The sequence below is a fragment of the Paroedura picta genome, chromosome 12, assembly GCF_049243985.1.
Source record: "Paroedura picta isolate Pp20150507F chromosome 12, Ppicta_v3.0, whole genome shotgun sequence".
NCBI lineage: Eukaryota > Metazoa > Chordata > Lepidosauria > Squamata > Gekkonidae > Paroedura > Paroedura picta.
This window is the reverse complement of record NC_135380.1, coordinates 5,235,163-5,258,498: the sequence shown is the minus strand read 5'-3', so window position 1 is coordinate 5,258,498 and position 23,336 is coordinate 5,235,163. Positions and strand designations below refer to the sequence as shown.

The 23,336-nt window shown below is 46.9% G+C and overlaps 1 protein-coding gene across 1 annotated transcript in view; it reads left to right on the top strand.

The window, feature by feature from the left end:
* Positions 1–15,143, top strand: part of LOC143821874 (uncharacterized) — a 62,145-nt gene extending 47,002 nt beyond the window's left edge. Inside the window, exons 2-4 of the mRNA XM_077306349.1 lie at positions 5,385–5,463; positions 12,912–13,072; positions 14,207–15,143. Coding sequence (XP_077162464.1) covers positions 5,385–5,463; positions 12,912–13,072; positions 14,207–14,277 — 311 coding nt within the window. The 3' untranslated portion in view covers positions 14,278–15,143. The remainder of the gene's footprint in view (positions 1–5,384; positions 5,464–12,911; positions 13,073–14,206) is intronic.
* Positions 15,144–23,336: the final 8,193 nt, after the last annotated feature.

The window sequence follows — 23,336 nt, the reverse complement described above, 5'->3', positions numbered from 1 at the left end:
AGGCTGCTGAACTAGATGGGCATGGGGGAAAGGCTGCTGAACTAGATGGGCATGGGGGGAAAGGCTGCTGAACTAGATGGGCATGGGGGAAAGGCTGCTGAACTAGATGGGCATGGGGGGAAAGGCTGCTGAACTAGATGGGCATGGGGGAAAGGCTGCTGAACTAGATGGGCATGGGGGAAAGGCTGCTGAACTAGATGGGCATGGGGGGAAAGGCTGCTGAACTAGATGGGCATGGGGGGAAAGGCTGCTGAACTAGATGGACTCTTGGTTTAATCTAGTGGGACCTTTATGCTTCCAATTCTCTGTTTGACAGTCAGACGTATCATTTCTACTGTGATAACCAGACATGAACCAATCCCTGTGCCCATTTGGTTCACACCGAGATACTCGAATCCTCGCAGTTCGGGTTTACAGCGGTGTTTTTCGAAACTGCACATGTGCAAAGAGTCAGCCCACCCAAAGAGATCCAAAGAGCCGTGAATTTTACTAAGAACTACTTAGACAGCCACTCCTCAATGGCAGGAATTTCTTTTTTTTTTAACTCAGTGGTTTCTTTATTACTGATTTATTGGATCTGTGACGGATATAACAATCTTCTTATATCATTTCCTGCCAGTAGGAGCAGTGGCACAGTAAGGGGAGGATAGAATTCAACCAGGCATGCACAGAATCAACTGATTTCCAACCACTTGGAAATCTTGTGCATTCCGGTTCCTCATCTGTAGCTTGCCTGTTGCGATATGATTTCTGCCAAAAGCAAGAGCATCCAACCCGCTTATTGGAGGACCAAGTGCTTTCCTGGCAGATCTCAGGTGCCTTTTGGTAGCAGAAGATTGGTTAGACGAGGCAAGTATTGCTTTTCATGGGAGTACCGGTTTGTGTAGCGATTGGTGTGACGGGAATTGTGACAAATTGGTGTGCAGGTGTGTTACTGCCCTCTGCTGGACACAAGTGATGTTGGCTGTGGATTTAAATGAGATGTTTCCATTAATGAATGATATGCACCAGCAGTTAACAAGTAGTCCCGGAGCATCCGAAATGGGCAGATGATGAGATGTTTGAGTAAACATAAGTGCTGTTTACACAGTCTTAACATGATGCAGATTTACAGTAAACGTAGATAATGAAGTATTTGGGAGAACCACTTCAATTCATGTTACGGCTTATCTATTGCTATCTGCCAATATGAGCAAGGCCAGAAAAGGAGGCGTGCAATTAACCTGAGAAACAAGCTTAAGAACTGTTGCAACTCCGACTGAAATTGACTCCCTCTTGGAAATGAAATTGACTTGTTTTGGATGTTCTGCTGAAACAGGATTCCCTCCCTCGATTGGCCTCAAAGTCAGCTTTAGGCAAAATTCGAGAGATATTGCAGTTCTTGAGAGGGAAGTCAACCAATCTGAAATGATCCAGATCCTTGAAGTTCTCGTTCTTACTGAAGTGGTTTTTGTCAGGACTGTGCTACTTCAAGCTGCAGGTAGAGAATCACATGGTTGGAATGCTTCTTGGATTTTCTAAAATTCCTATACTTTAAGTTTTCATGTACATGCATACTGCCTCTGAAGAAGTGTGCATGTACATGAAAGCTTATACCCTGAATAAAACTTGTTTGGTCTTAAAGATGCCGCTGGACCCAAACTTTGTTCAGTTGTTGTTACAGTCACTTTTCTAGCGCAATTGGCTTTGGAAGCCATTCTAGGACATGATGTTTCACAGAAAATTGCCACTGTGGATTGCGTAGTGGACAGCATAGTTCATAGTGGAATCCTTGATTTGAGCAGAAGTATATAACTTAAATGGATTCCAGGGAATGGTGGAGGACAGGAAGGCCTGGAGGACCATTGTCCAGGGGGTCACGATGGGTCGGACACGACTTCGCACCTAACAACAACAAATATAACTGGTGACCCCGAGAATGGCGTCAACCATATGTCTGGTGGAAGAGTACCGTTTTTCAGGCCCAGCGGATCTTGACTATGCTGAATATCTTGGAAGTTGAAATCCAGGAGGAACTGAGATTTTTAAGGAATACTTTTCTGCACTGGAATAGCAAAGGGGGCAGACCAGTTAACAGGACAGGAATGTAGTTCCTTCTTTGTAGGGTGACCTCCTGGAAGGAAAACATCTCTTGGACCTCAGTGGCTGTTTAAAAACATGGGACAGAAAGACACTTTCTAGAATCTTCAATATTTCAACGTAATCTATGCCCTACAAACATGTATTCTATATTTTCCTGATGTTTTATTAAGACACTTTGACCCCCTTTACCCACGTGCCACAATCACAGACCATTTGTGCATTTGGGTCTTGAGATCTCAAAACCACCAGGCCGTGTGACCAAATGAATTTCACCACCAGGCCGTGTGACCAAGTGAATTTCAGATAGTGACGGAATTGTAACATAAGCAGATTTTGAATATACTGACAGATTCCCCCCTCGCGCCGCCCGCCATGAATATTTATACAAAATGCTAGGGCAAGAAAAAAAAAAGTCCACGCAACATTTATCCTAAGATTTTGCATATAAATAGTAACGTTCTGCATCTTAGGATTCCACTTCTGTAATTTTCGATTAATAGGGCAACCGGGATTGTTCTCTTTTGGATGGCTGCCATTTCCTTTTCCTGAGCAAGCCAGCAAGCAGTGACTTCAGATACGGCAGGCTCACGCTTTTACGGTTCGTTGTCTCCTGCAGGCTTGGCCAGATACTGTCTGTGTCTCTACAAATAACATCCATGTTTCATATTATACCCAACAATTAGAGGGCCTTCAGGATTTGACAAGGTGCTTGCTGCTAGACCGTAGTCTTTTGGCACCCACAAGCGTTGGCATCTCCCAACCCTTCTTTTGATTGAGAACGCTTTCCCTTCCCCGACCCTGCTTTCTGGCGGGAGTGCCAGCGTCCCAGAGAGTACAAGCGAGAGGTCGTGCCAAGGCTTCATGCAGAGTGGAGAGCATTCCTGTTGTTCTGCATTTGATCTGACATGGCATGAGGATGCTCGCGGTAAGTTTTGTCAGGCGTCGCGCCATAGGAGAGGCTGAGCCTCTTTAAGGCACAGTAGGCGCATCAAACCATGAGCGCCGGAACAACAAGAACCGCACTGAGGCGCATCCAAAGGGCCTTGCATCCAGAGGTCAAGTGGCTTTTGGTCGCATGGCATGCTGCCCCTAGATGGTAGGGGTTTTGTTTACCTTGAGATGGAGCTTTGAGCTGTATGTACGGCCTCAGTAAAATTGTCAAGTGTTGACCGGGCCCCGGTGGTCAAAAGGTTTGGGGACCCCTGCTTTAGAAGACCTCAACCAGCATGTAAGTCCACTGCTATGCGATGCCTAATAAATGTGATCTAAACATGTGTTTGGCTTGGGTTGGACACTCTCTGCCGGCAGCTCTCCAGCCACTTGAGCTGTGGGGCAGAATATGAGGACTCATTCATGTGCCTGCTTGTTACCAGGGACATAATTCCAGATGGGGAGCTGTGAGAGGCCACAGCAAGAAATAAACAGAAGACCTGTGGTAACTTACAGGTAGGCCAGTAAGCGGGACCTGGAGATCTCCTGGGATTAAACTGATGCTTTGGAGCAGGGATCCTTTGGCATTGCACCCCTCTGAGGTTCCTCCTTTCCCCAAATTTTCCCTCTCCAGGTTCTCTCTTTCCCAACCCAGAGATAGATTCAAGTCCGGAGATGCCAGCCCCGCCCAGACGAACAACAGTTATTCCAGGATAATGTTTCCCGTGTTGGAGCTGACTTCATCCGATACTTTGGAGCACAAGTGAGCCCCGACAGAACCCCCAGATCTCCAGGAAATTACCAATCCAGAGTTGGCAACCTTAACTAGGGGACTGCTCTGCTATTCAGTAGTCTCCCAAGTATGATAATCCACCTCTCCAACTGCATTTCCTTTAGGAGTTCAGAAAGACCCCCTTCACAATTCCATGGGAAAAGAGAGATTTTATACACAGAGACAGATTCCCCCACTGGATTAGAAAGCCATTTCAGGCCAGCCTCCAAGTTGTCCTTTTTTCAGGTTTGAAAAAATAAAATAAAAAACCGCGGCTTCTTGTTCCTTAGGCCCAATGTGCTCCGTGCAGCTTGTTCCCCGACGGAGAGAGAGTTTGAGTTAGGCTCAAAATGCTCCCATCCCGCTTTCCCACAAAACGCTCCCCTTTGGTAAGGCCTAGATAGAGCCGCGATTGTTCCGCCTGTTGCCACAGCTAGGTCAATGGCTTATTTTGGTTTTCGGAGTTATAAAAAAGTCTTATGTTTTGTCAATCTGTCATCCTGAAAGAACGAGGGGAGAGACTGGTTAGCCGGGCTTATTTTTCGTTTGGCTTCGTTTTAAGAGTCTGCATTCATCAAGAGCCCGGCATCACGGCCTTAGCCGTAAAGTCATCACGTCCTGGTTTATTTGGATATGTCTGGCCTGTTAATTGCAAAAAAAAGAGAGAGAGAGAGAGAGAAAAGAAATATGCCTTGGAGTTTGTGGGGAGCCTTGATCTGTGGCAGGGAGAAGCTCATGGTTGGAAAAGTGGGGCTGAACCAAAGCAAACAGCACCTGGGAGAAGAAGCATGGATGGATTGTGAGCAGGCTGCTGGCTTGCGCTCAGCAAGGACTGAACCTACTGGACTTTGCTCACTGGCTCAAAAACCTTGTTTCTTCTTGGGATTGCGTGCACCCTCCTCCCTGAACTGAACGACTCCTGGTTTTGAAACAGTTTATACCCTGAAAAATCTGATTCAGGTGGGTCGCCATGTTGGTCTGAAGTAGCACAACAAAAACGTTGTCCGATGGCGCCTTTAAGACCAACAAAGATTTACTCAAGGCGTGAGCTTTCGAGTGCATGCACTCGAAAGCTCACACCTTGAGTAAATCTTTGTTGGTCTTGAAGGTGCTATTGGACTCTGTTTTTGTCCTGAAAAATCTGGTTAGTCTTTAAGGATTAGTGGATAAATCTGGTTAGTCTTTAAGGATTAGTGGATAAATCTGGTTAGTCTTTAAGGACTAATCTGGTTAGTCTTTAAGGACTAACTCAGATCTCACTGTGCAACCTCGGAGCAAAGTTTGAGCCTGGCGGCACCTTGAAAACCCACAAAGTTTTGTTCCAGGTGTAAGCTTTGGTCTCTGAAGAAGTGCGATGTGCACACAAAACATCTACTTTGAATAGAACTTTGTGGGTTTCTTGAGATGTTGCTGGACTCAAAGGCTAGTTCCTCCACATGGGAAGGAAAGAAATTTGGTTCATCATTTTATATTTTCAACTAGATCTCATGCTTTCAGAACGCATGCTGAACAACCCGCTTCCTCTGAGAGATGGTACTCCCCATGTTCACTATAAGTGGAGGGCAAATGATCACAGCTGCCTTGCTTCTTCCTTACACAGGCCATTGCTTCAGAGAAGAGGTGCCCATGCTGGTGGACCGGTCAAAGGTTTCCATACCAACGGAGAAAATGTTTTCCAGGTAAAAGCAGCAGAGAAGCTTATCCCATTAGCCGATGAGCCATCATATCCTTGCTGAAGTAGTTTGAGAACTTCTTGAGACCATGCTTCCGCCCCTGTACAAAGTGTCTTTCTGTCCTCTCTGCCCCCACCCTTAGCAGCTTTCAGTGCCTCTCAAGTGTAGGGTGACTGGGGTCAAGTGCCTTCCTGCATGAATCCCTTTGAGAGCCAGCGTGGTGTAGTGGTTAAAGAGCAGCAAACTCTAGTCTGATTCCCTACTCCTCCATATGCAGCCAGCTGGATGTCCTTGGGCTAGTCACAGTTCTCTTGGAGCTGTTCTTGCAGAGCTCTCTCAGCCCCACCTACCTCACAGAGTGTCTCTTCTTCTTCTTCTTCTTCTTCTTCTTCTTCTTCTTCTTCTTCTTCTTCTTCTTCTTCCTTGTTTCTACTGAAAAAAGGTGCTGAAGCTTGCAAATCAGGGAATTGTCCTGTCTTTATATATTTTTCAAATTGACATGCCAGCCTTCCCTGGGGGCTCAGGGCAGCTTAAGGTATATCATAAGACAAGGTTAAAACATTTTAAACATTTAAAAAAATCAAATTTACATTAAAACACGAAGGAACTCTCTCCGCCTTCTCTCCAGTAGGAGGGAAAGGATCGTAAAGTGCTTCAATTATGGTAACTGACTAGTCATACAGATGTTTATTGTTTATGTAGGGTAAGCTTTCTCGACCTGGGGCTTCATGATGACCCTGGAAGGGTGGGAGTAAATTTTAAATATTTTTTTAATTGGGTGGTATCACCATATATGATCATGTCGACCCACCTCCTCTTCTCAAAATGGTCAACGATCAGCCTGGAGGAGGTGGGAAGGGGAGGAGCCCCAAGTGGGCGTGTCCACAGCTCCGCTCCCCAACCACATTCAGTACAGTCGAGCCACTTCTGGGGTTCCGCGAAGCCTGAAGAATGTTTCAGGGGTTTCTCAATGGTCAGAAAGTTGAGAAAAGCCGCTCTAATGAAATGTATCAGGGTGGGTGGTCCTGCTCACCCCTATACTGTCACCAAGTTTTGCCTGAAGCTAAAACCAGAGTGGAGCACGAGGAGCGTTTTATGAGAGCAGCATCGTGTCTTTGCCGGGGAGAGTCAGTACAGTCCTTCCAAGTGTGAATTGTGTTTGAGGGGCTGCCATTTTGGCCCTGGTAGATGTTGCTGTGCTCGACTGCACCATTCGGATATCAGAGCCGGCTATCTCTTCACCCTCGCATGGCTGAGCATCGTTGGGAAGGTATTCCATCTTGTCGTCGGCCTAATACGATGTGTATCTCAGACGCAGAAACCCCGGACGGCGGCGAGAGGCTTAATGCAAATGAAGTATCTGGCAGCCCTTGCCAACTATTGATTAGGTATCTGATTTCCCCTGATAATAGACGCGGAGGAATAAGCCAATGCCGTGAAGGGAAAGAAAACCTGTCACAATCGTTCGATGCAGGTAGGGAGCCAATGGAGAGAAGGAGTGGCGTGATTGGGTGAGAGGAAGCAAAGGGGGGGGGGGAGGGGGAAAAAAAACCAGTCTTAGCAACAGCAGAAAATAACCTTCTGAGCACCCCCCCCCCTTTCCTATGTCCCCAACTCAGCTCCACTAGAAGGTTCTTAACATTTTGAGAAGGGAATGTGGCACAAATATGAAGGTGAGTCTACAGGTGTGACTCTTCAGTTTTATAAAGGTTGCGCAAGATTCCCCCCTCCCCCATTTTCAAACGGAAGTGGCCGTTTCCCCCACCCGACCTCTAAAATCACTCCCTGCAGGCAATGCTGTCTGCAGATCTTTGTCAGCCTTATAGATCACTCAGCTGCACGTCTGTTTTCGTTTTTAAAAAAATCACAGCGTGAAAACCACACCTCAGCATTTGCATCGGGATGGAATGCTGTTTAATTCCCAGGTACACCTTTAAATGTAGTGAAATGCTTACCTTATGCAGTCATTATATTCTGGCCCCTCCATGTGATGTCATCAACATCCAGCATCTGGGCAGTAATTGGCCGGCTACATCCTCCATTTTGAAGCGCATAAAGTGGATTCCTCAATCTGTTTAGCGCGAGCTACAGGAGAGCAACCAGCAGGCAACTAGCAGAGGGAAGTTATGGAGACTGAAATGCACTCAAGGTGCCTTCCTCATCCTGTCCTTGCACCCGCCTCCCTCTTCCTTGTTCCTGGGGATGGGAATTTATTTTTAACAAGGTCTAACATCCTGGAGCAACGAATAGGCAGACAAAGCATGCAGGCAATACCAGAAATAAAATTTCCCCCCAAAGTTGTAACACAAAGCATGCCTCTCTAAAGTTCCACCCCCCTAATCAGGAACAAGATTAATTTTTAAAAGTTATATGCATAGGTGTTTAAATGGAAAACTATGATTTTAAAAAATAATAATTAGCGGCCATCACGGGATCTTTAAAACATGGAGAAAGGGGATTGGCTGCCTGGCTTGATTGACAGGTGGAAGAGAGTCATGTGTAAATTGTGTTACTCTCTTTCGCCATTTCCAGCAGCATTTGTGAAGGGTGAGAAGCATGAAAAGGTGGCAGACGAAAGCGAGACAGCAAAAAGGTGAGGAGGGGCTTGGAGGTGCATTAATATTTAGCGCTATGCCATTCAGCTGGAGTAACGCTATTTTTTCTGTTGTGCGGAAATGCCCCAAATGGTGGAACTTGTCCCTAGGGTGGCCATCTCTGGGTTGGGAAATACCTGGAGATGTTAGGAGTGGAGGTGGGAGTGGGCGGGATTTGGAGCGGGGAGTGACCTCAGTAGAAAATAATTCTACCGAATCCACCTTCCAAAGCAGCCGTTTTATTCCAGGGGGAATTATCTGTGTTGCCTGGAGAGGAGCTGCAAAACCAGGGGATCCCCAGTTCCCACCTGGAGGCTGGTATCCCTCCTTGTCACGACAGCATTGCTCTCCCTCTTACTTCTCCTTAGTCTTTGTGCTCTGCCTTGTCTCAGTCCCCCTGCTGTCTTTCCCTGTTTCTTTCTTTCAGGCCACATCTCATATCTGGCCACCCTGTATGGCTTTCCAAGCCAGAGACACTCAGAGGTGGCCTGGCCATTGCCTGCCTCTGCACAGCAACCCTGGGCTTCCTTGGTGGTCTCCCATCTGAAAAATAACCAGGGCTGACCCTGCTTAGCTTTTGAGCTGTGACAAACTCAGGCTAGGCTGGACCACCCTGGCTGTGGGTCATATATAGTTACCAAATGTGCACTTCCCTAAGCACTCAGCATCTTTTTCTCTCTTCTCCTTTTGTTTAAGTTTTGATTCTTCCTCTTCTTCTTCTTCTTCCCTAGACGTGTTTGTTTGGAGGGAGGGGACAGGTGACAAATTGGCTTTTCTGCAGCAGTGGAATGCAAGCCCCCCCCCTCTTTCAATTAAGAAGCGATGACAGCAGACTTAATTCCCTGCGTCTGCAGTTAAGGGCTTCCTGACCTAGACGCTATTGGACGTGGTCCTCAAGCTGATAGAGATTGGTCCCAGAGGAGCTGCGCTTGGACCCACTGTCTAGACAGAAGCCGGCCGGACAAAATCTATGCATCTGCTCAGCAGGCAAATGACAAAGCGGGGAACGTGAGGGGATGCTTTTGGGTTCAGGCCAAGTGGCGGGTGGGAGGCGACTTCTTGAAAGGGCCTGGATATTTTGGCTAGTCCCAAACTTACCTATAGCCCTGCTACACGGTTGGTTTAAATTCATTATGTTGGGTCTGAACGGTTATAGGGATTCTGTGCGAACAAGAGCCGTGTGTCATGAAATAGCGGTGCAGCTGAATTCTGGATCAGGTTCAAGGTCTTGATTTTGACTTTCAAGGGCATTCGCAGTGTGGGCCCAGCGTATCTTAGGGACCATTTAACTCCCTGCGCCCCATGCAGGGCTTTACGCTCTATGAGTACTAATAGGTCCATGATCTGACCAAAGACAGATTGAAAGAAGCAGAGATGGGACCGGGGAGGGGGGCAAGGAAGCCAAAGCCTAGAGCACGAAGTCTGTCGTTTTGTCACTGGCAAGCCATCTTGAATGTCTAGTAGACCGAAAAGGGGTGAAGGAGTCTTCCCAGCATGCCTCAAAAGCAGCATCTGGGCTTGGCCGTTCGGCCTGACCACGCAGGCACAAATGTCGTGCGGAAGCAAATACATCTAATATTTTAATTGCAAACTGGGTGATAACGTCAGAGAAAGAAGGATATATATTTACAATAGAAACCAGTATTATGGGCTGGGAGCCAGGTCTTGCAAACTAGGATTTGCAAATCCAAGGCAGGGAGTGCTTTTCCAGGCCGAGCACAAAAGCCTGTCATGTTGCTACCGACAAGCCGTCTTGAATGCTGAGTAGTTGAAAAGTGGGGCAGAGAGGTTTTAAATACTTTTCAAAATGTCTTTCCTTGGTTGGCACTCTGCCTTTCTCCCCAGTGGAGGCTCAGAGTGGCTCACATCATTCTCCTATCCTCTGTTTTATCATCACAACAGCCCTGTGAGATAGGTCAGGCTGGCATAGGTAGGTTTGGACTGGACAGGAGGGGTCACCCGACAAGCTTCCATGGCGGAGTGGACATACAAGAAGAGCGGAGGACAACACTCTAAACCAGCCCTTTTCAACTTTTTTTTGCCTTTAAGAAACTCCTGAAATATTCTTCAGTCTTCAAGAAACACCAGAGGTGGCACGGTCATGCAGAATGTGGTTGAGAAAAGAAATGAATCTTTGCAAGATTGCTTTGTTTGCAGTATTATGTCAATGCATACATGTGCATCGGTAACTGTGTATGAAGAAACTTGAAACCTGTTGCAAACTGTAAGCTTCAATTCCCCCCAAAAAGTTAATTTGAGAAATTCTCCCCATCAGACCAGGATATCATGCAATGACAGTAAGTAGAAAAAACAGAGATATACAAGAGAGTTCTTTCCCCCATTTCACCCCTGTTGAGCCAAAAAAAAAAAAAAATTATCATTTCGTCTGAGTCAAAAATTACAGTTAGCATCCTACCTTCCTGTCGGGAGTGCGTTTTCCAGATTGGAGAAAACTTTGTTTTCCAGACTAATTAAGCTCTGATGACTCCAGCTATATTTGCCCCAGCTAATTAAGGCCATGATACTAATTAAACTCTTGAATGATTAAAAATGCAAATTGTCAAGCCACCGTTTCACAGCAGGTTTCCGTCTTCATGCTTTGGGACAGAAGAGGGAATATTTGTTTGAGTCTCTAGCGGGAATAACAGTCTTTTGTTTAAAAAAAATAGTCAGATCCCTCCTTGCGGAGAAACAGCAACAGTGGCTTCCGGAGGAATGGGTGTTTTTCGTACGCTGTACTTAGATAAATTACATTTGATTAAAGCAAGTAGGACTATTAATATTGAGTTGGGCGTGGGCTTTCTCAGTCCAAGACGGAATGTGAGAATCCGGTTGATGTCTAGCCGAGACATCTTTTGCACATATTGCTCAAAAAAAAAGAAAAGAAAAAAAGGATGGTTTTAATTGGTCTAAATTAGGGAGGTGTGCTGCCTCCCCAAAATGTTTGTAAACTCATTTGGCTACTGTGGGTACTTACTCCATGGATGTTGTCCCAGGATGAACCCCAAAATCAGGATCAGATTTTATGTTTAAGCAAAATGTTGGTGAGGAACTGAGGTTTAATTTCAACAAATTTCCTGCCTCCGGAAGATGTAGGGATGAATAAATATTCCCATTTCTTTTTTCCTTTTTATAGTCATACATCTTACGGGAGGGGGGGAATCAATATAAGGAAACCTATCAAAGCGTGAAAATGAAATACAGGTTTGATTTTGCACAACGGAGATGAGCGGTCAAAGTGGGAGCTTTCCAATGGAAACAGCAAGCATGAAAAATCCGAAATGATCTCTGCTGAGCCGTTTTGTCCACCCTCCTGCTTTCCTCCTTTCTCCACAGGGCAACTGAGGCCTGAATTCGGCCAGTCTTGGGACAGCCCAGCACTCACAATTAATTAATTAATTATTTTATTATTGTGTTTTTAGCATTTTAGTATACACAATCCTAACTGCAAATTTGCATCCAGTTATTCTCCTTATAAATACGAAGTGCCAGATACAGAGGACAAGATACAAAGCTGTGGGTCCAATATCACAAACTTATCCAGAGAGATTGGAAGGGGCATAGTACAAGATGTCCCCTCTTTAAATACGGCCGGTTTGGTGGATGCAGGCAGGGAGGTCAGCTAAAGATCCGATGTGCCCCAGGCCCCAGCCATAGACCTATTAAGGTCTCCTTGGGCAGAGCATTCCACCATTGAGAAGCGGATCAGGAACGTCTGGATTGCCTCAAGCCGCTCCAGCAGTAACCAAACAAGTCTGCAGCTACCTGCAGATTGGAATGGGCCCTTAGACATTAGGGGATCAGCTGGGAGTTGGATTCTGAGTCAACATACCCCCTCAGCAAAAGAGAGAAGGGAGAAGAGAAAGAGCTCTTTTCTTGTCTCTCTTCTCCAGGCTGGGTGTGAAGAGAAGCAATGCTTTTCATCTCAGCTTCTACCCAGAATTTAACTTTGTTGGTTTTAAAGGTGCAACTGGACTCACACTTTGTTCTAGGAAAGGGAATTCGTTTCACACATGGAATGCAGTGAGATATAGCCAACTCTCAAATTCAGACCCCAAGGGTACGTTCCCTGGTCTCAATTCCTTGCAAGGCCAATAACAGAAGCAGGGGGCCTTGACTTGCATCTGGCAGAGTTGGATCTTGCAGCCAAGCAGATATATAAGGTACTGCTTTGTTAACCAGGCGAGGCCCAGATATTTATACCTGGTCCGGCCAATCCGGAGGCTGCATATTGCCTGCCAATCCCAGAAGCCCATATTATGCCCAGTGAGATGAGGGTTGCCAACAACCTGGAGAAAACAAGCGTTCTGTCCCTTTAATAGAGGTTTAATGTCTGGAAATGAGCAAGTGAAGGCTGTTCACAGCATCACCTGATTGATAGGATCCCAGTAAGCCTCTATTTAAAGGGGCAGGGCGTATTTTTTCCCCTCCTGGCTGTGGACAACCCCAACCACGGCTCCGTGGCCTAGCTAGGGTTGTGTTCATTCAAGCCAAAAATCAGACTCCACGCAGGCTTCCTGACGCGGTTTCCAAAAGGAGATTCTGCTGGTGGGCTAGAGTAGCTGTAAAAACCAGCATTTAACAGCAACGACGGAAATTGTTTTCTGAGCGTGAGCCAGAGACTCTTAAATCGTCATGCGATCAGGGCTATTTGTGGCACGGTGCCAAATTTAACTCTCTAATATGTGTCTCGTTTGATATCTCCGTATCGGTTAGCCGTTGCGGTGAACTGTGCTTCATTGTCCTCTATGTGTAGGTTTGGTGGGTGTTTTCTTGGAAAAACTGAACAAAGGAAGAAACAGGGAACCATCTAACTCCCCGGGCCTATTTTCCCCTTCCCCCCACTTCTGTCTCACAAAGAGCTGCAGGTGTTTCGCTGGCGATACAAAAGTTAACAAGGAAAGAGGTGCTGGCCGGAAGCCAGGAGGATAAAATTGCCCAGAAGAGAAAGATGAGAAAACTCCAAGCGTCGTCCCACGCTGAGTTTTTGTACCTTTGTGGCTCCCGACGTGAATGCATAGGTCAGTAATCAAAGGTTTCAAAAGTCACTTGGCTCTTACGGCTTGGCCTCCACACCAGAATGCAAAGACCATCTGCCAGATGAAGTTGTCTTTTGAGAACTCTCAACCATATCCTGATCTCGGTTACGCCGCACTGAGCCCCAAAGTCTGTGCTGCAGAAAGTCAAAAGGAGTTACTCTTGGCCATACATCAATGCGCAAGGGCGATAATCAGATATGTATATATATTTTCCAGACCTTGATACGGTTCTCTCTGCCAGGGGGAATGTTTGTGTCCCAGACCCCTTTTGAACTGCGTCGCCATGGCAGTGGGCTCCTCGTCTCTAGAGATGGCACGGAATCTGTGCATTACTGTCCCAACATTTATCTCGCCACCTCAGTCGAAGTACGAGGTCAGCGGAAGGGCAGGCTACAAAGCCAGCGGTGGTCCTCCTGCGCCCGCCCCCGTTCTCTGGCCGGCTGGTCTTGCCTTCTTTGAAGGCCAAGGTCTTGGCTGCCAAGCTGAGTCCCAGATGCCCCAATAAAGCCCATGTTTTGTCTAGCAATTGTCATATGGATGGCAAGGGGGGGTGGGAAAAAATACATGTGCCAAGTGGGCACCGAATTGGCATCTCTTTCTTTGTTGCTTCACAAATGAAGCTTGCTGGAGAGGGGAGGGGGGGGGACCTGACCGGTGGTGTTGGACGCTAGATATGCAAAAACGGTGGCTGCTGGGAAATCTGGCTTGGAGACAGAGGCCTGAATCACACCAGCTGCGTGTGCATTGTAAGGGGACATGTCCGAACGGGATAAGTTTATTGCAATGAGGGAAAGTGCATACGTCTTGGGGGCCAGGGACCACTAGCTGGTTGGCGTTGGTGGAGTGCAACACTCGGGGGGGGGGTGAATATCAGCCAGAATTGGAAACTGATTTGGAAATCCATCAGGGGTGAAGGGACAGGCTGTTAGGAATGAGGTAGAGGACAAGTTTCAGAATTGAGAGAATTTTGGCCTTACAAACTACTTGTGTTGGAAGAAGTGTGGGGTTGCCATCATGGTCCTAGTCTAAATAAAAGGAGGAGGGGGGGAGGAAAACATAAATGGTGTTTGTTTGTTTTTTAATTATACACCCTTATCTTAGTTCTCTGTTTGGCAGATGGACTGACAAGGTGGCCACTAAAAGAAGACTCCCATTCAAGACAGCACCAGACTGAGTGTTCAAGGTAAATTGGAGCCTGCAGCATTTATACTAAACCCACTTAACATTTTTTTTTATTTGTTATCCTTAACCCAGCCTTCTTTCAAGGAACCAGGAAGGCTACTGCCCAAACCTGGCAGTCACCTGGCCTTAGAAGCACCTTCCTTGACTGAAGTGACCTAATGAACTCTGGATTTGAAGTAGGGTTCTCCGCCTCAAAATCCAATGTTAGGCTTATTGTAAAAAGCTGTAGCTGCCTTATACTGAATCCAAATAAAGTCAAAATACACACAGGAGGATGTATAGAAGGGGGGGGGGTGGATGTGTGGCTCAAGAAATCTTGCCTTTAATAGAAGAATTCCTCTGTTCCTCCAAGAGGTTAACATGAACCACGAAGAGAAGTTCTTGTCTTCATTAAAACAAGAATTGCAGAATAACGCCTGAAATGAAGGGAGGCCATTGACGGCCATTGACGGCCAATATCCGTATTCCCACTGGGTATGCTTCATGGAAAGCACGTATAATGGGGACTGGTGCAGAGTGTAGAAGGTTTGACTTTTGAAAGGGGTGGTGTTTGCCTGTTTGGATATTTCGTCAGAAAGCTAGTCGAGCGGATGTGGAGTATCACGGCATAAAGGTCCTGGTGTCCAAGAACAGGAAAGCAAATCCCTGTCATTACCCCCCCCCCCTCTACAAAAGACAAAGTTGATATCGTTTGGGGTGGAGACATATTATCACTGGAACTTTACCACCTGGACCAGCCTTCTCAACTTTTTGACCATGGAGGAGACCCTGTAATAATTTTTGAGGCTTTGAGGTGCCCCGGAAGTGAAGTCAGCTGGTCATGCCGCTCCTGGAAGTGACATCACCACCGACATTAACAGGCAGGCTCAAGGAGGACTTGCGGCGGGGGGGGGCGAGAAGAGGTGGCTTAAGGCAGGAATAAGCTGCCAGGAGGCTAGGGGTGTCTTGCAGTACCTGTCAACCAGCAGGAGGGCTGTGGGAGGGGGCATGGGCAGGGGGCCTACAATGCCAGCTCCGGCATCACATCACTTGCAGTTTTTAAAGAAGGGCACTGGGAAGTGATATCAGTAGAAAATCTATGATGAACCTGATTCCTAGAGCTGCTCTTTGTCATTTCCTGTGTTTTTTTTTTTTTTTTTTACTGGAAGGGATGAGATGTTGAGGCAGGTGATAGGAGCAGGATGGGACACCCGCCCCACCCAAACAACTGGGACCAGATGAAATTGCTTTTTTTTTTTTGTGCTGTATCCAGCCCACCGGCCACCTGTTGCCGGCCCCTCCCACCCACCCCCAGCACAGTTTAATGAAGCTGGGTTTCTCTACCCCATGCAGAAGAAGCATCAGTTGTATTTTTTTCTTAAAAAAAAAATAGGTCACTAAAGAAATAGCCCCCCCCCCCGTGAAATATTTTTTTGGTAGACTATTTTTCCTCTTTGCTTCTGCTCTGCTCTCCTGCAAGACTGGGCCACCCTCCCTTTTTCTCGCATGTACAAAAGCCGCCGGATCGATTCCACCTTAAAACAACAAGAAAAAGCCCACAGTTTGCAGACACAGAGAGAGAGAGAGAGTGAAAGAGAGAGGGGGACAGAGGGGCCTCCCGGCTCTCTCCAGCCAGGGAAATGTAAGCAGATCCAGGCCCCAAAGTGCTTTGCTCAGCAGTTTACGGCTTGTTTTAATTGGCCTGTCCTAAAAGCGCCCTGCCTGCTGTACCTGTGCCAATGAAAATGCTCCACTTGAGATGCACAAAGTCCCGATTTCTCAGAACAGGAGCAGGCCACGGGGAGCATGGATGCACAACAGGAGTCGGGGAAAACCTGGCTGAAGTCCCCTTGAAACAATTAGACAGAGGGAGGGGTTTGGACATTGTGTGGAAGAAGCTGGCTGGCATCTGATTGCCTTGTAGAGTTTCCCAAAGCCTTTTGTTGTTTGTTGGTTGCAGGCTATTTGAAAAGATAGATTTTTTTTTGTAAGATCAACCCCCTTCTAGCCAAACAAGAGCTGAGCCATTCATCCAAGACTGGTCTACAGAACATGAGGCTCACCCAACCAGAGCAAACCAGTCTTGAACCAGTTAAACAAGACCCCAGACCACCACCGCCACTTTTGCTGTTTTGGGGTCCTAGGCAAGCACCCCAAAATAAGAGTTGGCATGAGCTGGGGGGGGCTGTTCAACATGGCTGCCAGGTGGTAGGACATGTCATCGTGATCTCATAGGGTTTCCAGGGCAAGAGACATTCAGAGGTGGTTTGCTGTTGGACTTTCCTGGTCGGCATGGCTGAGAACCAGCATGGGGGAGTGATAAGGTAGTTATAAGCTGCTTTGAGACTCCTTCAGGTAGTGAAAAGCAGGGTATAGAAACTCTTCTTCTGCCTCCTTAATGGTCTCCCATCTAAATACTGAGATCTGACAATTGCAGGCTCGCATGGACAATCCATATCAAGGCATTTGACTTATTGGAGTGTCACAGGTGGGACTGTCCTTCTGGTGGATGGTGCTGGTCATTGTAGCCCATGGACATCCTGGAGAACATCTGGAGAACCACCGTTTGGCCACCCCTGGACTAGACAGAAGCCAGTTCTGTTGAGTCACTTAGGTGAAACTTGTTCTTCTAGCTAGACAACCTGAAGGGGCCCTTTCTGTATTTTGAGCTAAGCGCTATCCTTCTGGCTTAAATATTGTATATTTTGAGCTAAGCTCCAGACTTGCTGCTTTTGACTGGATGTGGCTAAAACCGAGCGGCCTGTTGTTAGTTTGGGTTTCTTGACATCTCTGAACATTGGCTAGCTCATTCTGAGACACAGCTCAGAGCTTCCCACAGGTCACAGAAGATGGTGGCAGACTTCTTGTGGGAATAATTTCCTTAGTGGTTCTAGCATGAGGCCTGCCCTTGCTCTCATTTAGAGAAGGTTTCCATATCAGCTGAGTATTCCTGACAAAACCCCTCAATGTCATCTCTGTATGACCGTATGAAGTCTCTTTCCTTCATATCCTGAGAAACTTGGTGATAATGTGAAATAAAAACTGCCTTTTTTTGCTGGCCTCATTCAAAAATACATACACACGGACTTCACTATTAATGGATCCTATTAGTGAAATATACCTCGGTAATGAATTCAGAATAAAAAGCTCATTCATGATAAAGCCTTGTTAAGACTTTTTCCGGCGCGTATTTTTAACCTGTCCGACAGCAGTGAACATAAATGCTGTGCATTTTCTAAATATATATCCAGGATTTCCCAGGGCGTTTAAAATTAGATCCCCTCCCCCCCAGAGCAACATAATGATTCCTGAGCCTCATCGAAGGCAATTAAAAAAAAAGGAACCTTGACATTTAAGATATTATTCTCCCCCTTCATTAAACAATTATAAATAATAGCAATAATTAACAAATTTGTGCTCTTCATTCTTAGCTTAAGGAAACCTTTCAGGTTAATAACTGGAGCTGTTAATGTTCACCTTTTAATCAAAGGATTGGCAGCTCCAAAGAAAACTAGAAGAACCTATTTTGCGTACAAAAGACCTGATAACTGATAAAATCTGGGATAGGCCCAAGACAAATGGACAGTTGAGAGTATTCAGAGGTTAGGCTACATGAAAATATTTCTAGCGCTTGGGATGTTTTACTACTTTCCATTTCTTTGCACCGGTTTCCAGCACAGACTTTAATTTTGGGTGCAGAATTTACATTTCTGGGTTCAAGGCGTGGACTCCAATCTAAAGAAAACCGATGATGCTTATGGAATGTTGACAATGGGACTTGGACCAGTTGGCACAAGGAGAATAGCTGTTTTTTATACTTTTTGTAAGGAGTCGCAGAAGTGACTTCCCTTCCTCTCCCTTCTCTTCCCTTCCTCTCCCCACAATTGTCACCTCATGAGGCAATTGGAGCTGAGAGACTTCTGAGAGACCTGTGAATGGCCCAAGGTCACCCAGCAGGCTTCACGTAGAGACCTGGTTCTCCAAATCATATCTGGCCCAGCGGATTAAGGTGGTGGAAAGAAACATCACTTCTCTGCCCATTTATGGTTTTCCAGAACTTCCTTGGAGGTCCTCCATCCTAGTTCTAGCCAGGACCGACTCAGTTTGACCCCTGAGATCTGATGAGACTCGGTTAGCCTGGGCCATCTATACCTCCCCACAATTGTTTGCCCCTATGGTATCAGAGCCTCTTGTGGCGCAGAGTGGTAAGGCAGCAGACATGCAGTTTGAAGCTCTGCCCATGAGGCTGGGAGTTCGATCCCAGCAGCCGGCTCAAGGTTGACTCAGCCTTCCATCCTTCCGAGGTCGGTGAAATGAGTACCCAGCTTGCTGCTGGGGGGGTAAACGGTCATGACTGGGGAAGGCACTGGCAAACCACCCCGTATTGAGTCTGCCATGAAAACCCTGGAGGGCGTCAACCCAAGGGTCAGACATGACTCGGTGCTTGCACAGAGGATACCTTTACCTTTATGGTATCAGAAGATTCATTGTTGTTAGCTAAGTGTCACTGAAATGTCTGTGGATTGGAACCCCCAACCAAATCAAATTGTTGTGGCTGAAAAACGGAACACTGGCAAGCTTTTGGGAAATATTTATTCCATGCCACTGCGTTGCCCATTTGACTTTGTATTTTCTTCAGCCTTCTTTTAAAACCAGCCAGTTCTTGGGATATCCCACCAACTGAGAGAGGGTCTAGGGGAGAGTAGTCCCCTGAATACATTCCCATTTTGCCCTTTCATCTCCCACCCTCATTTGTTTATAGCTGTAGGACCACAAGCTCTGAAACGTTTGCGTTGGGAATAGTAAAAGGTTAAAAATACCCAACTTGTTCGCTTTCTTGCAGTCAGCTCCTTGTTTCAGACCAACCTGGAATTCCCCTGAGAACAACCTTTCTCAGGAAATGTTGCTATTTCCGGGCTTGGTTGGGAGCCAGGAAAGGAGGAGTGATAGCACAAATTTCTTGCCAAATTTTTCTGTACTCTATTCATGAAAATGTATTACTTCACCTGAATCAATTCCCCCAAGCCCTATGACCTTCGACCCAGTGCCTGCATGGGAATCGGTTTCAAATTTAGGATTTATTCGTGTCAAAATACCACGGTGCGTTGGTCGGGGGTTAGAATCCAGCAGCAGGGGCCAGAACCCTGCTGAGTGAGTGAAACAAGAGCTTTTATCTTCTGGACCCTGAGAGTTCTGCAGGAAGGACCACCAGAAGACATGGATAATGGTTCCTTATGCTACCCACCACCCACACCCCAGACAATCTTCACTGAAGGTCATTTCAGAGGGTTGTCCTGCTGCTCTGAGTAGAACAGCTAGATCCGAGTCCAGTTTAGGGTGGCCAAGTTCGTTGGAGGTGGACTGATGGGGGTGTTGGGGGTGGACAGATTTGGGATTGGGAAGAGAAGAAGCCGGAAATATACGTAATGTTTCTACATCACCCAGAAGTGATGTAGGCACCTCAAGGGCAACACTCTGGTTTGGGGGCAAAACTCTATGGTAGAATAAGCTTCTTACCATAGAGTTTTGCCCCCAAACCAGAGTGTCGCCACCTATATCACTGACATGTCTATGTTACTTTCAGGTGATGTAGGCACATTGCATATATTTCTTGCTTCTTGCCTGTTTGGGAAGGTAATTTCCTCCAGCAGGGTGTAGTGGTTAAGAGCGGCAGCTAGAAATCTGGTGAACCAGGTTTGATTCCTCGCTCCGCCACATGCAGCCAGCTGGGTGACCTTGGACTTGTCACAGCCCTGATAGTGCTGTTCTCACAGAGCAGTCCTATCAGAGCTCTCTCAGCCTCGCCTACCTCACAGGATGTCTGTTGTGGGGAGAGGAATGGAAAGTGCTTGTAAACCACTTTGAGACTCCTTTGGGCGTTGAAAAGTGGGGTATAAAGATCAACTGTTCTTCTTCTTCCTCTACTTCTGCTTCCTGATAGCCCTGAAGCATAGAGAGGGGATCCAAACGGGGGGATCCCCCTACACACACACACGCACACACACAACTGGGGACTGGCAACCCGTTTAATTTCAATTTTAGAGACCAGTAATATTCGGGGGTTATGAGGAGAAGAAGAGCTGGTTTTTTGTATCCCGATTTTTATTCCCCAAAGGACTCTCAAAGCAGCATGAATAGCCTATCCTTCCTCTCCCCACAGCAGACACCCTGTGAGGTAGGGGAGGCTGAGCGAGCGCTGAGAGAACTGTGACTGGCCCAAGGTCACCCAAGCGTCCAGGAGTCAACATGCTGACGAAGGGAGCATCGACTCTCAAGAGGTTCTGCCTCCCCAAATATCATTGCTCTGTAAGGTGGTGGTGGACTCCAACCTAGCGGACGGAGAGCTGTCAGAAATAGCTTGCATTTACGGCCTGGCCCGGGCTGCGTTCATGCCGCAGGATGTGAGTGAGATCCCTTTGCTGCCATTGGAAGGTGAATAATTAGGCCTGGATGCAATATTGACTCCCTGTCTCCAAACTGAAGGCCACTGTTTCTCCCCGGGCAGTAAATGGCGCATTGCTTACACAAGGTTACCAACTGACAAGGCCTGCAACGGGGGAGACATTCTGCAGGTGGGAGGTGAACGTTGCTACCGAGGGACTGTCTGCCCATGGGGCTGCTGTTAATGCTGGCTTGCCAACCTCTAGGTGGTGGCTGGAGGTCTTCCAGAATTAAAACTGATTCCCAGGTGACAGGGATCAGATCCTCTGGAGAAAATGACTGCTCTGGAGGCTGGACTCTGTCATTATGCCCCTGCTGAGGTCCCTCTGCTCATCACACCCTGCCCTCCTCAAGCTCCACCCCTCCCAAAAAAAAATCTCCAGGAATTTTGCACCCCAGAGTTGGCAACTCTTTATTAAAAGCACATCTGCACAGCTACATGAAGCGTTGGCAGAATTATGCTTGCTAAACTCAGTCTTCTCACCCTAGGACTTGAACTCACCCTTTAAAAAAATACATCTTGGTCTGTCACTGTCTTCTGATGTTTTGTGACCTTGCAGTGTTCCTCTCTCATGCTCACCACTAGGTGGCAGTGTAGTGGCACTGGCATGCGTTCCTTCTCTGTGGCGGGGTGGGTGGTTGGGTGGGGGAGTGGGGAGGGATGTACTGACTGACACTTTTGTCTAGAAAATTGGGATAAAACGTTAACAATTTTGGATTCGGTTGGCTTCCGTTCTCCCCCTCCGTGCCTCCGTTCGGTCACGTGACAGGCACTGTCATGCTCATTTCAAAGGATACACCAGAACCTATTTAGGGACTGAAATTTGCAGAGTCCAAATTTAGGATCCACGCGATTTGAGCAGTGCTAACGCAGGAAGCCCATGTGGCAAGTCCAGGCTTTAAAACTCAGTAAAAATGACGAGGGCTGTTTTGTTGTGCAGCAATAGGAATTGCAGTCTAAGACGATAGAACCCTAAAGAAATCTGGAGACATCCGACAGTTTTTTAAAAACTCACTGCAGAGTGAAAGTCTGTTAGCCTGCCCTGCCGGGTGAGGAATCTGAGGAATTTTGTCTCTGAAAAATGTGGGTGTGATTTTTATTGTGTGGATTTATAATATTTTTAATTGTGTTATATGCCCTTGAGACCTAATGGGAAAACGGCTTCAGATTAAACAGGAAAGAGAAGGTCGGGGAAAAAAAATGTTTCAGAACACTGCAAAGGGAAAATGGAAAGATTTCTCACCCAACATTTTTGGAATTCCCCTCTCTGGCATGTTCAAGAAGGACTTTGGGCTGGGTATTTCACACGCACACAAATGCTGCTGCGTTCTACTGAATCAGACTCTAGGTCCATCATAAAGAGTTGAGTTTTATACCCTGCTTTTCACTGCCTGAAAGAGTCTCAAAGCGGTTTACAATCGCCTTCCCTTCCTCTCCCCACAACATACATCCTGTGAGGTAGGTGAGGCTGAGAGAGCTCTGATAGAACTGCTCTGTGAGAACAGCCCTATCAGGGCTGTGACAAGCCCAAGGTCACCCAGCGGGCTGAATGTGCAGGAGCAGGAAATCAAACCTGGTTCACCAGATTAGAAGCCACTAAGAACTTTCTCAAGCCTGGTCCTTTTAACTGGAGATGCTAGGGCTTGAACCTGGGACCTGCTTCATGCCAAACAGAGGGCCTTCCATTGAGCCACAGCTCCATGTATAAAATTAGAAGAAGAAGAAGAAGAGTTGGTTCTTATATGCCGCTTTTCCCTACCCGAAGGAGGCTCAAAGCGGCTTACAGTCGCCTTCCCTTTCCTCTCCCCACAACAGACACCCTGTGGGGTGGGTGAGGTTGAGAGAGCCCTGATATCACTGCCCGGTCAGAACAGTTTTATCAGTGCTGTGGCGAGCCCAAGGTCACCCAGCTGGTTGCATGTGGGGGAGCGCAGAATCGAACCTGGCATGCCAGATTACAAGTCCGCACTCCTAACCACTACACCAAACTGGCTCTCTAGGATTGCTTAATGTGCTCTCTTTAGGATTGCTTAATGTGGCTAGGAGGCATATGAAAGAGCTGAGGTTCAGTCCCTGTTATCTCCTGTGAGGGAAAAGCTTTTCTGTGTCTGAGACTGCTGCCAGTCGGAGCAGACCAGGGGTGGTCAAACTGCGGCCCCCCAGATGTCCATGGACTACAATTCCCATGAGCCCCTGCCTGGAGTAGACCATGCTAACTTAGCTGGACCAGTGCCCTGAGCAGCTTAAAGACAGCTCACATGAGCTTACCGTGTGCTTTGCATGCAGAGGTCACTGCGTTCAGTTCTCAGGGGAACACCTTTGTCTACCCGAAAGCCTGGAGGACTGTGGAAAGCAAGACTCGATAATGATAAGAGGAAACACAGAGATGACGGGGCGTGATAACACAAAACTGAAAACGCCAGTGAGCACTTCCCTGTCATCACAAGCGATGTGTATATCAAAGACAAGATTTGCAAAATACAAGCAAGAAGAAGAAGAAGAAGAAGAAGAAGAAGAAGAAGAAGAAGAAGAAGAAGAAGAAGAAGAAGAAGAAGAAGAAGAAGAAGAGTTGGTTCTTGTATGCCACTTTTTTCTACCCGAAAGAGGCTCAAAGCGGCTTACAGTCGCCTTCCCTTTCCTCTC